This window comes from Neomonachus schauinslandi, chromosome 4 (genome assembly GCF_002201575.2).
Source record: "Neomonachus schauinslandi chromosome 4, ASM220157v2, whole genome shotgun sequence".
In the NCBI taxonomy this organism is placed as follows: domain Eukaryota; kingdom Metazoa; phylum Chordata; class Mammalia; order Carnivora; family Phocidae; genus Neomonachus; species Neomonachus schauinslandi.
In genome coordinates, this window is record NC_058406.1 from 56,442,605 (window position 1) to 56,459,024 (window position 16,420).

The following is a 16,420-nucleotide window of genomic DNA, read 5'->3' on the forward strand; positions in this document are numbered from 1 at the left end:
GATATTGAGCATCTTTTCATATGTCTGCTGGCTCTTTGTATGTCTTTGGGAAAAAATGACAATTCAGGTCCTCTGCCCATTTTTTAATTGGTTTATTTGTTTTTTGGGTGTTGAGTTGTTGAAGTTCTTTATATATTTTCGATATTAACCCCTTATCAGGTATATCATTTGCAAATATCTTCTTCCGTTCAGTAGGCTGCTTTTTTTGTTTTGTTGATGGTTTCTTTCACTGTGCAGAAGTTTTTTATTTTGGTGTAGTCCCAATAGTTTAATTGTGCTTTTGTTTCTCTTGCCTGAGGACACTATTTAGAAAAATGTTTCTATAGCTGATGTCAAGGAAATTACTGCCTGTTTTCTTCTAGGAGTTTAATGGTTTAAGGCCTCACATTTAAGTCTTTGATCCATTTTGAGTTCATTTTTGGGTATGGTGTAAGAAAGTAGAAGGGCTACTAATGAAGTTATTTATTCAACAAATAAAGGATACTTCAGTAACTACCATGGGACAGACATATTGCTAGATGCTAGAGTAAAAGATGTGAGTAAGACATTGAGAATCTCACAATATCAGGAACTTAATTTCTCTCCTAGTACAGTGACTGGAACATAGTATAGAGCCAAATTAATATTTTTTAATTAATGAATTAATCAGTGCATCTTAGCCTGCAGTTAAAATTAATATTCAGCCAAAGCTGAGGCCAAAATTGAATATTACTATCCGAGAAAGAACTGCCTGGATAAAATATTAAATATGAAATGTTATCCAAATGTCTTGACTATCACAATTTCATATTTATAATGGGATAGATTTTAAAAGTTTGGTATTATAGTTTAGGAACAATTATTCCTTTGCACTGTCAAATGCAAGATTGCTTCTATGGTCAATTTATTGCACATTTGTGATATTAAACAGAGGCTCACTTTCAGTGCAGGTTACTGGAAGAGCAAGGAGAAATGAGTGTAACTCACCCTTCTCTAACAGTTTCTTTCTTTTCTTTATACTCAATATTTATAACTGAATTGATGATGATTTATCATACATTTATTGTATATGATTCTGGAAATTTCCCCCTCATGTAGTTTTGAGGTGGCAGAATTGATATTCTGCTTTTAATTCACCTCCATACAATGTGAGAAATTCCTCCCATAAGACCTTACTTCATAATTCCTGGCTTAAATGGAATTAAATAACTAAAAACTACAAACAGTTTTTATGTAATTTGGTTTCATGTTATAAATACTAATATAACAAATTACTCTATAAAAAGAGAATTATGATATGTTAGTTTCTGTTACTCTTTATATTCTTATTTATGTTTTATAAATATTTATGAGCTCAGAGAGGTTATTATATTCTTCCCAATGTTATCTGGTTAACACACACTGTTGATATTTGTATTGGCTGTCAATATCTTTTCATACTTATTAAATTATTTGAAAATGTTTAACTGCTTTTACACATTAAACTACTTCCATAATCTTTATGAATTATTGTAACATTTTCCATTTCCATTATCAAAATATGTGTACTCATCAGTTGGCTGAAAGAGTTCCTGAAATTTTTATTCCAAGTTCTATCTAAAATGTGTATCTATATTGAAAAGTGAATATGCAGAAATTAACAATAAATCCATCAGCATGCCTTGATTGTATTAGCACTTTGCTGAGTAGTTATGATGGTAACCTATGTAATTACAATTCATTCATCATGCACAATCTCAGGGATATCAGATAGCATGTTTAAGTAGGCATTTGGCGATTTGGTCCTCCAAAGGCTGAAGCCAAAACTAGATCATTTCGACTGAATACCAAAGCTGATGCCAAACTTCATGTACGTCAAAATGCATTTTTTAAGATTCCCTCTTGGAATATTTACTACACAATATACAAAGGGTGAGAGAACAAAAGGACACACTTTCGGGAGTCAACGTAACATTGGGAGCTGTAGATACCTTTAGCAGTGTGACAGACATGACCCCTTCCCATCACTGAGGCAACAGTTTTGTGGGGATATCAGCCAGTAAAAAAAGTAATCACAAAAATAAGTATATAACTATAAACTATGGTATGTTCCATCAAAGAAAATATAAGGTGCTTTGAGACTTCATTGGGGAAAGTACTTTAAATGAAGAGTCAGGAAAAGCCTCTTTGAGAAAATGACATTCAAGGTGAGAACTAAAGGACATGTGGGATTTAGTTTAGTGAAGTTGGGGAGAAAGAATATTTCAGACAGAGAGAAAAGTTTGGCTAATCCTCGTAGTGGGCTAATAGAAGGCCTGTCAGTGGCACTGGGAAGACTTAAGTCAGGAAAAGAGTCGCAGAAGTTTCTGGAGAGGCCCGGGGGGCCAGATCTTGTAACATTTGACAAGGCATATTAACAATTTTGGATTTTATCCTAGATATAATAGGAAGCATTTCAAGGTTGTAAGCAGGAAATTTTCACTTTTTAAAGATTGCTCAGACTACTGAAGGGAAAGAATTGGAGAGAAGAATGAAATGAATAAGTTACATTATTTTAAATAATTCTTCATAAAAATGAACTATATCCATCTTCACCCATGCTATTAGAATTTTCTTGTTTTTGCAGATTGAAGAATTTACCATTCTCATTTACCAAACTTAAAGAGCTTGCAGCTTTGTGGCTTTCTGACAATCAGGTAAAAACTTTTATTACCTGATTTATTTTATTTATTAAGATAAAATCTAATTAAAACTTTGAATTACTAACTTATTCCCAATAGATACCCTTGACAATTATTACAAAATATAGATTCTTTATCTTCTAGAAGAGAGATTTTTGTAACGATAGCAATTCAAGTATGTATTTCATTGCTACAGACAATATATTGAGTCCTATAATCCCCACCTTCTTTAAATACTTTGATTTAACATCTACTTCATTCTCAGAGATCTAACACACAAAATGATCATTTTCATACCTTTTGATTTCTAAGTAGTACATGTATGTCCTCAGGGGACATTCTCTAATTATATCTCTGAAGGTAAAGAATAAAAAATCATTAGCACAGTTCCCACAGAGGGAATTATTATCTTACATGTTTTTTTATACTGTTAATTATAATCAACTTAATTCTAAAACTTAATACAAGAAGTTTTCAGATATTTTTTGCAACTACTGTCAGTACTTTCTGTGAAATTGGTTTGGTATTATTTTTTATACTCATAAAAGTAGATTATAATTGAATCAGTAATTGAGTGTTAATGAATAACTTTAATAAGGAAAATAACAAGAAACAGTTGAAGACATCTGATTTGCCACCAGAGAAAAACTGGTGATAGACAATTTTGACATAGTTTATTAGTCTTTTTTCCTTTTTTCTTATAATCCTAAAATTTTGAAACACCTATTCCCAAATAGGAATAGCCAAATGAAAACAAATCATCTTGAATTTAGTTTCTTATCATTATTTCCTGAGCATAAAAGCAGCATTATTGGTAAATGAATTGTTCAGACTTCTAGGTATTGGGCTACTTTTGTGAAAAAATAAAATAAATCTCTACAAAATGTAAGTGCTAGAATGTTTGTATTCCTACAGTCATTATAGCACTTACTTCCATCTGCTGAGTAAAAAAGTTACATTGTCATTCAAATTCAAATTTTATCAATGAACTATAGATTTTTCAAGGCATTAATATATCATTATAAATAAATCATTTTTGGATTCAATGTGAGCTATGCTAATGGAACAGTCAATGCTACAGTCTTGCATTATGAAAAAACATCCACTAATATCATGATTTATTATTCTTGTGGGAGAATGAACTGAACAGTGACTGCATCATTTAACTTTTATTTAGAACAGTGATTTAATGTGTTTCTGACTCAGTTTCATGAGACAAGTTGGTATCCCAAATCCCCTTTGTGCTTCACTCCTGTTGATAAATGTCATGAAATAAGTGGATTTTTTAAACATTAGGTATCATCATTTCCAATATATTTACATAGTATATTTATATATATAGCATATAATATCAGAGTTCTAAAACACCCTTCAGAAATAGTATTTCTAAAATCAAATTAATAATAAAGAATGGAATATTACTATCCATAAGAAATACATTGTTGATAGAGCAGACACAAAAAGTACAACTGTTTATTTTTATGTAGACTCTGTCTTTGGTTACAAAAATATCTCTTAAAAAATGCTTATGTTTTAACCTAATTAAATTCATAGATGATCTTGCAATAGCATGAATGTGATAGCAATTTCCATTTGTCTTTTTAGGGCAGCAGCTTGTGAAAATGAATGAGCATATAGAACCACACCAAAAGCTCACTTATTTGAAACAATCTAATACATCTTGGTCTCTTTAAGATTAAAACTGACATTGCCAGTGAAGATGAATAGGTTTTGTAAAAGAGTATACTAGAGAAAAAGAGACTCTCAGCATGAAGACCTTAGAATTTGAGAATATTCCTCAGCAATAGTCTTACTTCATGAAATCCTTTCTTATGTCATTACTTTTTTCCTTGCCTTTCTTTTAATTGTTCATTCAGCTCAGTGAGGCCAGACTATTGACCACTATCTTCTATAAAAGTAATATTCTTAATATTTGCTATCTTATTAATCTAATTTATATGTTCTTTGCTTCTAGTCCAAAGCCCTCATCCCTTTACAAACTGAAGCCCATCCAGAAACAAAGCAAAGAGTATTGACTAACTACATGTTTCCCCAGCAACCTCGTGGTGATGAAGGTAAATTGTCAGTAAAAATTTCTCCTATGCTTATATGATAATGAATAAAAGGGATTAATTTTATTCTGATCTCTAGACAGGAATCCTGGCCCATGGGCAAGGCTATAAAAATAATCACACGACACATACAAATCATCCAGGGGTTAACCCTAAGCTTAAATCTTACCTTCCATAATCAACAAGGAAGAAGCCAAACTTTCACTATTTGCAGAGGACATGATACTCTATATAGAATAAACTTGAAAGACTCCACCAAAAAACTGCTAGAACTGATAAATGAACTCAGTAAAGTTGCAGGATACAAAATCAACATGCACTATAATGTTTTAAATAAGATTCCAAAAATGTAACTCTCCCTCTTCATATTTTACGTGAAAATGTTTGCTTTTAGGAACAACTTCTCTTAGTGGATTGCAAGACATAGGACTAGTTCACTAAGTGTAGTATCCAGCTAACTGAAATGAGCTAAGAAGAGTCAGACCTTAAGGAAGGTTCAACGAACTGTTTTATTTTCTGTGTTCACCAATTTCATGGACACAATTTAAACATTTTGCCCAGTGATCCCTGGCCTCAAATTATTTCATGTTAAGAGTCAACCATAAAGAGATGACTTGAAAATAATGACCATTCTTTGTCTTTCAGGTTGAATTGCTCTAAAGGATGTCAGTAGCTCTGATAGAAATACTTGTTGAAAACCTAAACCGTTTTTTAAATTTTTTTTATTTTTTTAAAAGATTTTATTTATTTATTTGAGAGAGAGGGAATGAGAGAGAGAGCACATGAGAGGGGGGAGGGTCAGAGGGAGAAGCAGACTCCCTGCCTAGCAGGGAGCCCGATTCGGGACTCGATCCTGGGACTCCAGGATCATGACCTGAGCCAAAGGCAGTTGCTTAACCAACTGAGCCACCCAGGCGCCCCCCCCCCTTTTTTTTAAAATTAAATCTTCTATCCTTTATGATGACAAATTTCATAAAATTTTTATAAAAGAGATTTGTCCTTTACCATTTGGAACTCTGCATAGGCTCCTTAGCCCAAGCCAGAACAGGCTGCCACACATATTTTCTACAGTCTTACAGTAATGGTAATTCTTAGAAGAGTAAACCCACTTTAATGCACCCATGGACTAAATCCACCCAGTTGACTTGAATGAGAACATCTTTTAAAAGCAACTATCTGTTTATGGATCTATTTTCAGGGATAATTATAATAAACATCTTTAGTCTTTATGACTTATAAATATAAGTGAATCATTTTGGGATACTTCAGAATATTTTTATTCACATTTTGACTTACAAAAGTAGGAAAAGGAAAGACTTTTCATTTTTTTTTCAGACTTCAGTAAAATTGATCTTTTGAATTTATGCAAGAGAAGGCACCATGTTTACATATACTATAAGAAAAACCTTAAGGAAGGATTGTTTTTATTCATACAACTTTACTTATATTTTCATATTAGTATCCCTAGATTACCAAAATATTTCATTTCCAAAAAAACGTAGGGAAAAGTGAAGAGTCTCAGATTTGCTAGTCATTTCTGAGATACTGTCTAGCAGATTAAATCCCTCATTTATTGCAGGGAGTGAGGTAGATCTAGTCAGGCAAGGTGTATGATGTTAAGGAATTAGCCTGGTTTTGTTTTGTTCTGTTTTCCTTTGAGGAAAGACGAGTTGGTAATAGAAAAATTTTCTTGAACTTTAAGTAAGTCACCCTTTGGCTTTTCAGGCAGAAGTATAATAAATGAATTTTCAGAATCCCTTGCAACAAAGAAGGAAATATATGATAAAGGGCATCTTTTGGGAAAGAATTTAGCCTAAACTAAGTACTTGTATTGTGTTTTCATGTGATCTTCACAATTAATGTTGGTAAGGAAGATATTACTATTACCCTACATTTTGATATAAATTAAAGATTTATAAGCCACTTATTTTCCTTGTTCATTTGAGACATATTTAGACCAGTTTTTAGACCATAATTTTAAAGTTACCCTAAAAACAAGCTCCCCTCCATTACCCCCCCCCACATACATACACTAAAAAGAAAAGCTTGCAATCTCATACATTTTACTGAAAAGCCAATGTTATGTAGTATCTTTTATAAAATCCTGATAGAGTTTAGTGGCTGCAGATATGGGTATGGGCTCTGTACTCACACAGACATGGAATACAATCCTGCATTGACGCAGAGAAGCTGTAAAACTTTGAGCAAATCTCTTAAAACTCACCTAGAATTTTCTCATTAACAAACTGAGGATATATTAGTACTACCACTGGTGTGCTAGTGTGAAGATTTTAAAAAATAATGTTTTAAAATGTGTAGTCCAGCTCTCATTATTATTATTATTATTATTATTATTATTATTATTATCCTTTGGAGAGCCTGTTCTCCACACTAGAAAACTTCCCAATCCCAATATATAATTAATATGTATTAGGAAAGCTGAATTTGAATTGAGATGTAAAAAAACCATGTAAACAAATATCAAGGGAATTTTATTCCCTCTCTTCTCTTTCTTTCCTTCTTTTTTCCTTTCTTTCCTTCTTTCTTTCTCTTTATTTTCCCCTTTTTTAAATTTTTGTACTTGTTTGTAGTACCTATTGCCATTTTTTGCATAGTGTACTGAGCTCTATTAATAACACTTCATGTAAAAAAAAAGCAATAATACTTTGGAATCTAACTATAGATTTCCAGTCAGACAGTGACAGCTTTAACCCTACACTGTGGGAAGAGCAGAGACAACAACGCATGACTGTTGCCTTTGAATTTGAAGAAAAAAAGGAAGATGACGAAAATGCTGGGAAAGTTAAGGTGAAACTTTTCATTTTGTTTCTTCTTTCTTCTCATTATTTTTGTTTGTCCATTGTTATGATTAAAATAGATTTTGGGACAGATTGCGTGACCTCTGCTTGAAGGTCAGCTACATCTTCACAACTCCTTCATTGTAGCAGGATGGTAATCTGAGAAGGAGTGGTGTGCTTCAGAATGAGACTCATGTCCCAATTCTGACTGAGCAAATTTGATACACCACCCCATTTTACAGAGTAACGACATGAAAGAGATTCAAGGTGAGAGAAAGCCAAAACAAACAAACGAATCTGAGTGATAGGCTTTACCTAAGCACCTTATTACATTTTTGAAACACTGAAATGGTTTTATTCTAATCACTAAACAAGGCACCAGGCAGGCCATATGAGACCAAAGAATACATTTAGGGAAGAGCCCATGGATTAATATGTTATATTGGCTTTAAAATATCTGAAAGATTTTATGTCTCTGGGGTATCTGAGAAGAATTTATCAGTTTTCTGAAATGAGAAAGCAAGTTTTAAAGGAGGCAAGTGCCTAGTAGCAGGTGATATTCGATTTTTTCACCTCAAACATCTTTTGTAAAATCCTTTATTAGAACTAACTTAAGTCAAGTAACAAAGTGAAATTTTAAAATCTATATTTTTTCATTATTTAAATTTGAAGTGCAGAGAAAATTTTATCAACATCAGATCTTCATATTATCATCAGAGCAACATCTTGAATCTCTAATCTTTTATAGTATTATTTGTGTACTTTTTCCATCATGAATACTAACAGCTCTCACTCTGAGTGACTAATTGCCTAAGTAATTGTATGTGCATCCTATTAATAGATCTAAATTGTGTAATGTGTTCTTTTCTGTCCCCTCATTCCCACATTTTCTAAACTTTTTTCTTAAACCAACACACCCTGAAAACTTACTAGATTTAGACAGTAAGGTAATTGATAAAGCCTACCTCTACATCATTGTGGAAAATCCAAAGTGGATTCCCAAATCAAAATGATAGTTTTGATAAGATTTGAGTTTAAAAAAATGTTTCTGGATGCTTGGTTAGTGCTATCTAATAACCAAAGAAACATTTTTTTTAACTTGTGAATTTCTGGAAAAAGCAATGCCAAACTAAACAAAGACCTTTATAGCATTTCAGTTCTTCTTTTAAGATTTCATATGTTAAATCTAGAACCAATGGATGATGCATTCTATACTGGACCTCTGATTCATTCTTTTACTTCACTGAATGTCAAAAACTACATACTTAGTCCTAAAAATCCATATTCAAAGGATCTAATAAGAAAATAGTATGCTTAATATACTCTGGTATATGTGTCAATGAAAACATAAAATGCGAACAGTTATTTAGAAGCCCTGTTTGTGTGTTATGTGGTCAGGTTTGTTTATAATCAGAGTAGGTTCATTATACTTTAGATTGCATTTTCTTTATGCTTATTTATATTTGATTTATTTATATTTTGGTGAAACAGTATGTGTTTCAAAAATCTCAAACACTTGGTTTTGACTAATTTGAATATTTCCAATGCCATTGGGCTATTGGACAAATTAGAACACAAACAAACTTCTAAATAAATCATCATGAAAGTATGATGAATGGAATATACAGAAATCTTACACTAAATTAATCACATTTCTCTGGTTCATTACATATACATTAAATTTAGCACCATTTTACCTTTCATTTACATAAAATTTAGGGAGGAACCACTGACCTCTGCCATCAACTTCCAAGTGGACTAGAGTATAATGCCCTACTTATAGAGCGTATAGTGTAGTATGAATGCTGCATTGTGTGAAAAAATCATGACCCATTAGCTTCATATGATATTGATACTGTTTCATTACAAAGAGTTCGAACTAATTTTCTGATGGTTGTTTTAAGTGCATTACCCAGAGTGAAAAAAAAATCAAGAGTAGAAAAATGATAAAGTGAAAGTATTGCTACAGCGCTCCTCTTTCTCCCAGAAAATGGAGATTCCTTCTCCCACAGGATCACTCCTGCCAAGCCCCCTGGGAAAGGGGCCAGCGTGGGATTACTCTCCAACCTGCCAGACTGTCTGGCGATTGCTGCACACCATGGGCCAGGTGTGATCAGCAGATCCAAGATATGCCCGTCCCCCAGAATGACCCACAGCTGGCATGGGGTTGTATAAGTGGCCTCCAGCAGGAAAGGAGCATGTGCACTCCATTGCCAGTTGCAGCACAATCCACCACTCTTCCCTCTCTAAGTGGCAGACAGGTAGGCCTAGGTGTTTGGGGTAGGAGAATCCCCCATGTAGAGGCAACCTTGGAACAGTGGTTTATGGGGTATGTTCTGCATGAATTGGGGTAAGAAATGTTGATCCTACAGAAACCATCCAATTGCCAATGTCTGACCTCAATTTTTTTTGTTCGTTGACATTGGCAATGGGGTGGAGAGACCAAGTAAAGGGGGGGGGACACCAATAATGAGGTGCCTAATGGTGGGATATATGGCATGATTTTTGAGTTGGGTGCTTCATTTTTATTTATGTTTTTATTTTTAAAGATTTTTTTTCTTTAAAGTGTGGGAATACCAATAGTTGAGCAGAATGTTGATGACACTATTGATAAAATCTAAATTGCCCCCACACAGACACACATTTTTGTATTATCAATTCAGAGGGAGATTAAGTAACTAAAACCTGATTTTTAAAATAGCATGAGATTTGAATTGAGATTTGTTGAGAGTGGACTTTGAGCACAAAGATGGACATCTGTTGAAAAGCATCAATTTCCCTCTAATTTGAAGGCACAGATGATGAGAATTCCTGTAAGAGAAGATTGGTTTGGGAGTTGTGGCAAACAGGGCTTCCTTATCTCAGTGGGTTGGGTGTTTAAAAGTTCAATGAAAAAAAAAAAATGTCTTCATGGGATGGGAAAGAACACTGCATTTTTGGTAAGCTTTACCATTCACATGTAATGGACTAGATTCTTATTCTGTGTCTTATATTCTTTCTGCAATATAAGGCCAGCTGAGAATCCTAACTAAAACTCCTATAGGTTTCCTTTCTGTGTAAAATGTTCTGATTAATTCCCAGGATAAGATCCCTAATGATCAGTAATCAAAGCATTAACTATTACTTCTCTTACTGGAATTTACGGTCAAACCAAATTAGAATTTAATCATTATATAAGAAAACCACAGTTCTTTGAGAATTCAAGATACCATCTCTAAATGCCCTAGCTGTTAATACAAATTTTTTCTTCCATTGCTAAACTTTTGGGAGTCTCCAACATCTTGCAGCTGCTATTTGCATTTACTGCACTTTTTTTAGATCTGAAATATATAGAATGTTGTGAAACATTTCTATTTTTCTAAAATTAAAATGAAGTAACATTGCAGTGAAAATCTTGCATTTTAATAAAATGTATACGTAAAATGAACAAATACTTTATGGTGAGTGATACACACATTTTGGTAAGAACAATTGACAGTTTTTTCCCACCTATTTATATCATAAATGAATTTACATTATTTCTCCATCCCATATTAGAATGAGGGAATATTTCTAGCCTATGTATTTAGAAATATAAAGAAACTGTTCTTATTTGGGCATGACTGAACTATTAATAAAATCATATTTATGATCATGTTTTCTCATTTCTGAAGCATCGCACAAGAATTAAAAAGTAGAAAGGCGTAGGCAAAACAATCTGTAGAAGGGTATAAAATCTGCTTTTACAGAACTTACAAACAACAATTATAAAATATTATAGTTTCCTTTAAGAAGAAATTATAAAATAGCTTTATGTTTTAAAAATTGAATTTATCTTGTTATTTAACTCAATAAAATTTACATTTTAGACTTACACACACTTTCTTTTCTCCAGGATTGTACAACTATGTGCTTTACTTATATCAGGGAATAGCCCTGAGCCAAGTAACACTTCTGTAGCCTAAACTTTGGAGTCAAAGACCTGAGTTTGAATTTGGGCAGTGCTACCCATAGCTGTATGACTTTGGGCAAGGAACCTACACTGCCTGAGCCCTATTCTCAGGGAGACAGGAACAGGTGCTACAATGGGTTATGAAATTTAAACTATGTTTAATTATAATTAATTATAAGTAATGAATGTTAATAATCATAATCATTTATTATTTATATATAAATCTATATGGTACACAATGAAATAAGTATTATATATTATATAAATAACTATTAATAAATTAAATATCCTTTTAAATATTGTACATGTGCCTGGCACATGGCAGATACTGAATAAATGATAGTTGGTGCTGTATACAATCTGAAAAAAAGTCCAAACAGTTACAGGTAGTATGGAGTTACATATATATATAGTATATAGAGTAGAATCTAAACTGCCAAAAAAATTCAGATTTTAAAAATACCTAAGTAGAATCTGATTTTAGAAAATAGTATCTAATCTCTGCATAGAATTTATACATTTTCAAAAGATTTTCACAGTTATTATCTCATTTTAGCTCTAGATTAACTGGAGATATTATCATTCCCATTTTACATAAGCAGAAACTGGACAGAAAGATTAGTGGCTGATAGCTTGTTGGGGATAAATCTGTGGCTTAAATTTAGGTTTTCTGACTCCAGGTCCACTAAGTTCTGTTGGTAGACTAGTAAATGGGAAGCAAGGAGCTTATTGTCTAGATGGAACAAATCCAAGTTTTATAAGACCTGAACTTCCACAGTTTGGAGAAGGGCCTCTTTAAGGAAAAGAATATGAAATAACCATGTAAATAAAAAAGTAGGGCCCCTCACAAGGCTTTGGAAAAAGCTTATGCAGGTGAAAGACTCTAAAGCTTAAGCTTCATTAGCTTGACAAATCTGCTTTTGTTTCAAATTTAAATATTTTTCAGAGATAAAGAACCCAAACATATTCTGGTGATATGACCAAAATATCACATTAACTTGCTTATAAAATAACCAGAAGATATTGGCACTGTGGTCATTAGTAAATAGTCATCTAATTGTGTCAGATGAGACATAGCATCTACAAAAAACAGATTACATTATTCAATGTGGAATTTAATTCAATTAAAGAAGAACACTTCAAATTTTTTTTTGCTTTTGATTCAATTTAGAAGTGTAATTTTAGCATTGAAGATTTTTTAAGGTACATAGAATTTTAATCTATTGCCCTACATGAAAATTATTTTTCATTCATATACCACTGGTTATTAAAAATTAAAAGATGTTCTTAATTGGCATGATGGCCATACCACTCTACAATCTATATTTTTTTAAATGTAGTTTTTTGACTTTTAGCCCTTTGCTCTCAAGTACTTTTAAATGAGTTCAACAATATAATTTAAAATTTAGATTTAATTTGTGATTAACATTTCTAATACCAACTTAAACAGCAGATCCAAGAATGCATGCATCCCAATGGACTTTGTCTAGCATGGATATCATTCTTTTTATGTTTATTTAAGAATACATTATAAATTAAGTACCCTGAACTTTATTTATATTACATTCTAACAACTTACACTTTTTTTCTGAGAAGTCTAACTTTTTCTTGGGTTATATTTTTGTAGCTTTATTTCTATATATTATTAATTTCATTCTTATTTGTTTGGGAGTATAAGAGACTACAACAATATTTATACTAGCAAAATTATCTGGTTTTTCCTCAGCTTTCCAAAAATTTATTGGAAAAATAATTTTGATTGTTTAATACTGAAAGGAATGTTAGAAGTCATCAAGTGGAGTCCAATCCCAGTATTTGATATGGAAAATGAGCCACAGGGAAGAATAAATATAACAAAGTTGGTGGATTTGCTAAAACTGCAGATGAGCAAAAGTGTTTGAATTTGTATTTATAATCCTCAGATCTATACCACCATCATACATCCCATTCTTACATCCCATGAATTACATGGGTGTTGGTGGGTGGGTATGTGTGTGCCCCCCCCCACTTTCTCCTTTCCTCTCATTCCCACTCCTTCCTTCTTCAGCTTTGCTTTCTTCTCCCTTCCTCCCAACCTACCCCCACACACACTTTCCACAGACACATACTCACCACAATCACATAAACCATTCCATTTTGTAAAGTTGGTTCTACTCAGATGCAAAAGGCATGACGGTTGGAATAAGCCAGGACAAATAAATCTGCTCCTTGTTTTCCTTCCCACTCCCTTTTAATCAGCATGGATAATTTGTATTTATTCCAATTTACGTATATTTTAAATATTCTGATAATGGGATTTTCCATATGGAAGTGTCTCATATTTTCTCTCTCTAAATTAAATGTGAAGAATAATCATTAATATATATGTTCCCCAAAGTCAGATCGATACAACAAAAATGAATTCAAGAATGGAAATAAATATCTGGGCAATACAAGCCAAAATTTACATGTTTATCTAGAATATCTTAGAAAATCTCCTCAATTTTTAAATTTCTTTTTATTTTAAGACATTACCTACAAAACATGTTGCTTTATTAGGGCAAAAACTAAATATAAAAGCCACCCTGAAGCATATTCTTTTTAGGTATTAACAAGAATTAGCTCCCTGACCTTTTGATATAACATGCTAATTAACATAGAGCTGATGGATATTTGGTAGCAGATACTGTCAGTTCCCCATTTTTTTAATCCATGATAAACTCTAAATCTTTTGGGGTCTCCTCTTATCATCTACGTTGATATTCCAAAGATATCCTTAACATGAAAATAATTACTTATAAATAATTAAGATAGGGAAAGAACAACCTCTAAAGTATAAAAGCAGCTGATAGTAACGCTTAAAATCTTCAGATTACCAGTCACTTATATGTTTGACCTACTGCTATTTCAACCATCTGCAGGGTAGGTCTAAAGATAGAATATAACCCAAAAATGCTTTTTAATCTAGAAGGTGGACAGGGTGGGAAGAAGCCCTGTGAGGGCAGAATGTGCTCTACTCTACAATACAGTTTCTCAGTCAGCTCAACACTCACTATATTGCATTTGGTTTTGCTACTGCACATAAAATGGAGTAGTTTTGTGAACATGTTTGCCGAAGGTATTTTTATGTTAAATTTCTTTTTATAAACTTCTAGGTTGAAATAAACCTAAAACGATATCCAACTCCTTATCCAGAGGATTTAAAGAATATGGTAAAATCTGTTCAAAATCTGGTGGGTAAGCCAAGCCATGGAGTGCGTGTTGAGAATTCAAATCCAACTGCTAACACGGAGCAAACTGTGAAAGAAAAATATGAACACAAGTGGCCTGTAGCCCCAAAGGAGATTACAGTGGAGGTATTTCAAGGTTATTGGTAATTGCCAGTGTGGTTTGGATTTTTTGGAATTACTAAATTCTATGTCTTTTTAACTGATTAGATCTTCTCTGATAAGTGCATTTTCCCCCTAAAATATAAATAAGTCTCTCTACTTTTTCAAACTATGAGGGTTGCATTTAATAAATTACAGGTAAATGACACCCTCATGGCCTAAAATTATTAATACAGCTCCAAAAGTTCCAATACACACAGAAGGAATAACTTGCTCACTCAGCTAGGCCTGGCCAGTAAGTGCATTATATCATTTTCACTACACTCTTTTGGCTACCCCAAACTTTTATTGTATGAGTCATTAGAAAAGACTAAATGAAGCTTTTTTTTTTTTTTACTCTACAAATCTCAGTAAGATTCTTGATCAGATTTAGAGCCCATTTTTTGTTTGTTTGTTTCTGTGTTTGGATTAAAACCTTTATAGGAAACACTTTTATAAACATGACAAAGAGGAGATAAGTTTGAAATTTAGCTTTTCTGGATCTGGCCATGTGAAACTTAATTCCTGTATTTTAGAATCAACTAGATATTCATCCTTATCAATCTGTATGGTCTGAAAAGAATTCAACTACATTTATACCACCTCTGTACTATCTCATCCACTCTTCAGCTAATTTGGTTATCACCTTTTTATCTTCATTAGAAACATAACTGGTATGAATGAGTACATCTAGACGTTACTGTATCTACTTCTCAAAAATCTAGGTTTGTGAAACTCTTTTACAAATCTGCATTTCACAGCATCAATTTGTTGCACTGATTAAACACCAACTGTATATTTAGCACTGTGCTAAATACTGTGAGAGAGAGAAAAGAAATATAAAATGTACACATAGTCCCCAACTAATTTAGGGCCTAGCCAGGTAAAATTACCACAGATGAAGTAATTAGAGAACATATTATATAAAATATGATCACATGATTAGTTGTGTGATGGAGAATATAATACTTTAAGAAATTGGAGAGAAGCAATCACTGCCAATCAATTAAAAAGTTATGTGAAACAGTTTAAGGTTGAACTGCATATTGATAATGGGGTGATTCTTTTAAAGTCAAAAGAGAGGAAGTCATTCCAGACAAAGGGAAAAGTTTGAGCAAAAATAAGCCTGGTGTGACTATCTGCCAGCAGAGGTACCAGCCCACCCCAGAAAAGAAGAATACAGCCTGGTATCCAGGGAAGAAAATTTAAGTAAATACTCATTTTCATTGTTTTTTTTTCTTTTTGTTTATGAAATCAGTATTATTGTACTTTTTCTTTCTAAAATATTACAGATATGCAATAGCAGAGAAACAGACTTTTCTTTTATCTCTAAGACACTCTAATAATATAAAAAGGAAGAAAGCCAACATTTAAGAGGTACACACTAATACACATACACTTCATATTTAAACCTCATGCAATCACAGTTTAACATTAAAATAATTGTGAGGTCATAATAACCCATAAACTGTAATTTTGCTACAAAATAAGAAGATTCTAAAATTGCTTAATACAGGATTGGGATAGGTGAGGCAAGGAAAAGATGGCTTTGGATATAAATTTTGTAATAACCCTTGTAGAGAAAATAAATCTTAAAATTATCCCACAAGCATTTCAAACTTGAAAAATCCAA

The 16,420-nt window shown here is 32.6% G+C and overlaps 1 protein-coding gene across 2 annotated transcripts in view; it reads left to right on the plus strand.

Annotated features, from left to right (window-relative positions):
- The window catches only part of LRRC7 (leucine rich repeat containing 7), a 410,462-nt gene that overhangs the window by 303,771 nt on the left and 90,271 nt on the right, over positions 1 to 16,420 (plus strand). For both annotated transcript variants that reach the window (XM_044914052.1, XM_044914051.1), the window contains exons 13-17: positions 2,585 to 2,654; positions 4,615 to 4,714; positions 7,395 to 7,519; positions 9,522 to 9,770; positions 14,575 to 14,775. In XM_044914052.1, the coding sequence (XP_044769987.1) occupies positions 2,585 to 2,654; positions 4,615 to 4,714; positions 7,395 to 7,519; positions 9,522 to 9,770; positions 14,575 to 14,775 (745 nt within the window). The remainder of the gene's footprint in view (positions 1 to 2,584; positions 2,655 to 4,614; positions 4,715 to 7,394; positions 7,520 to 9,521; positions 9,771 to 14,574; positions 14,776 to 16,420) is intronic.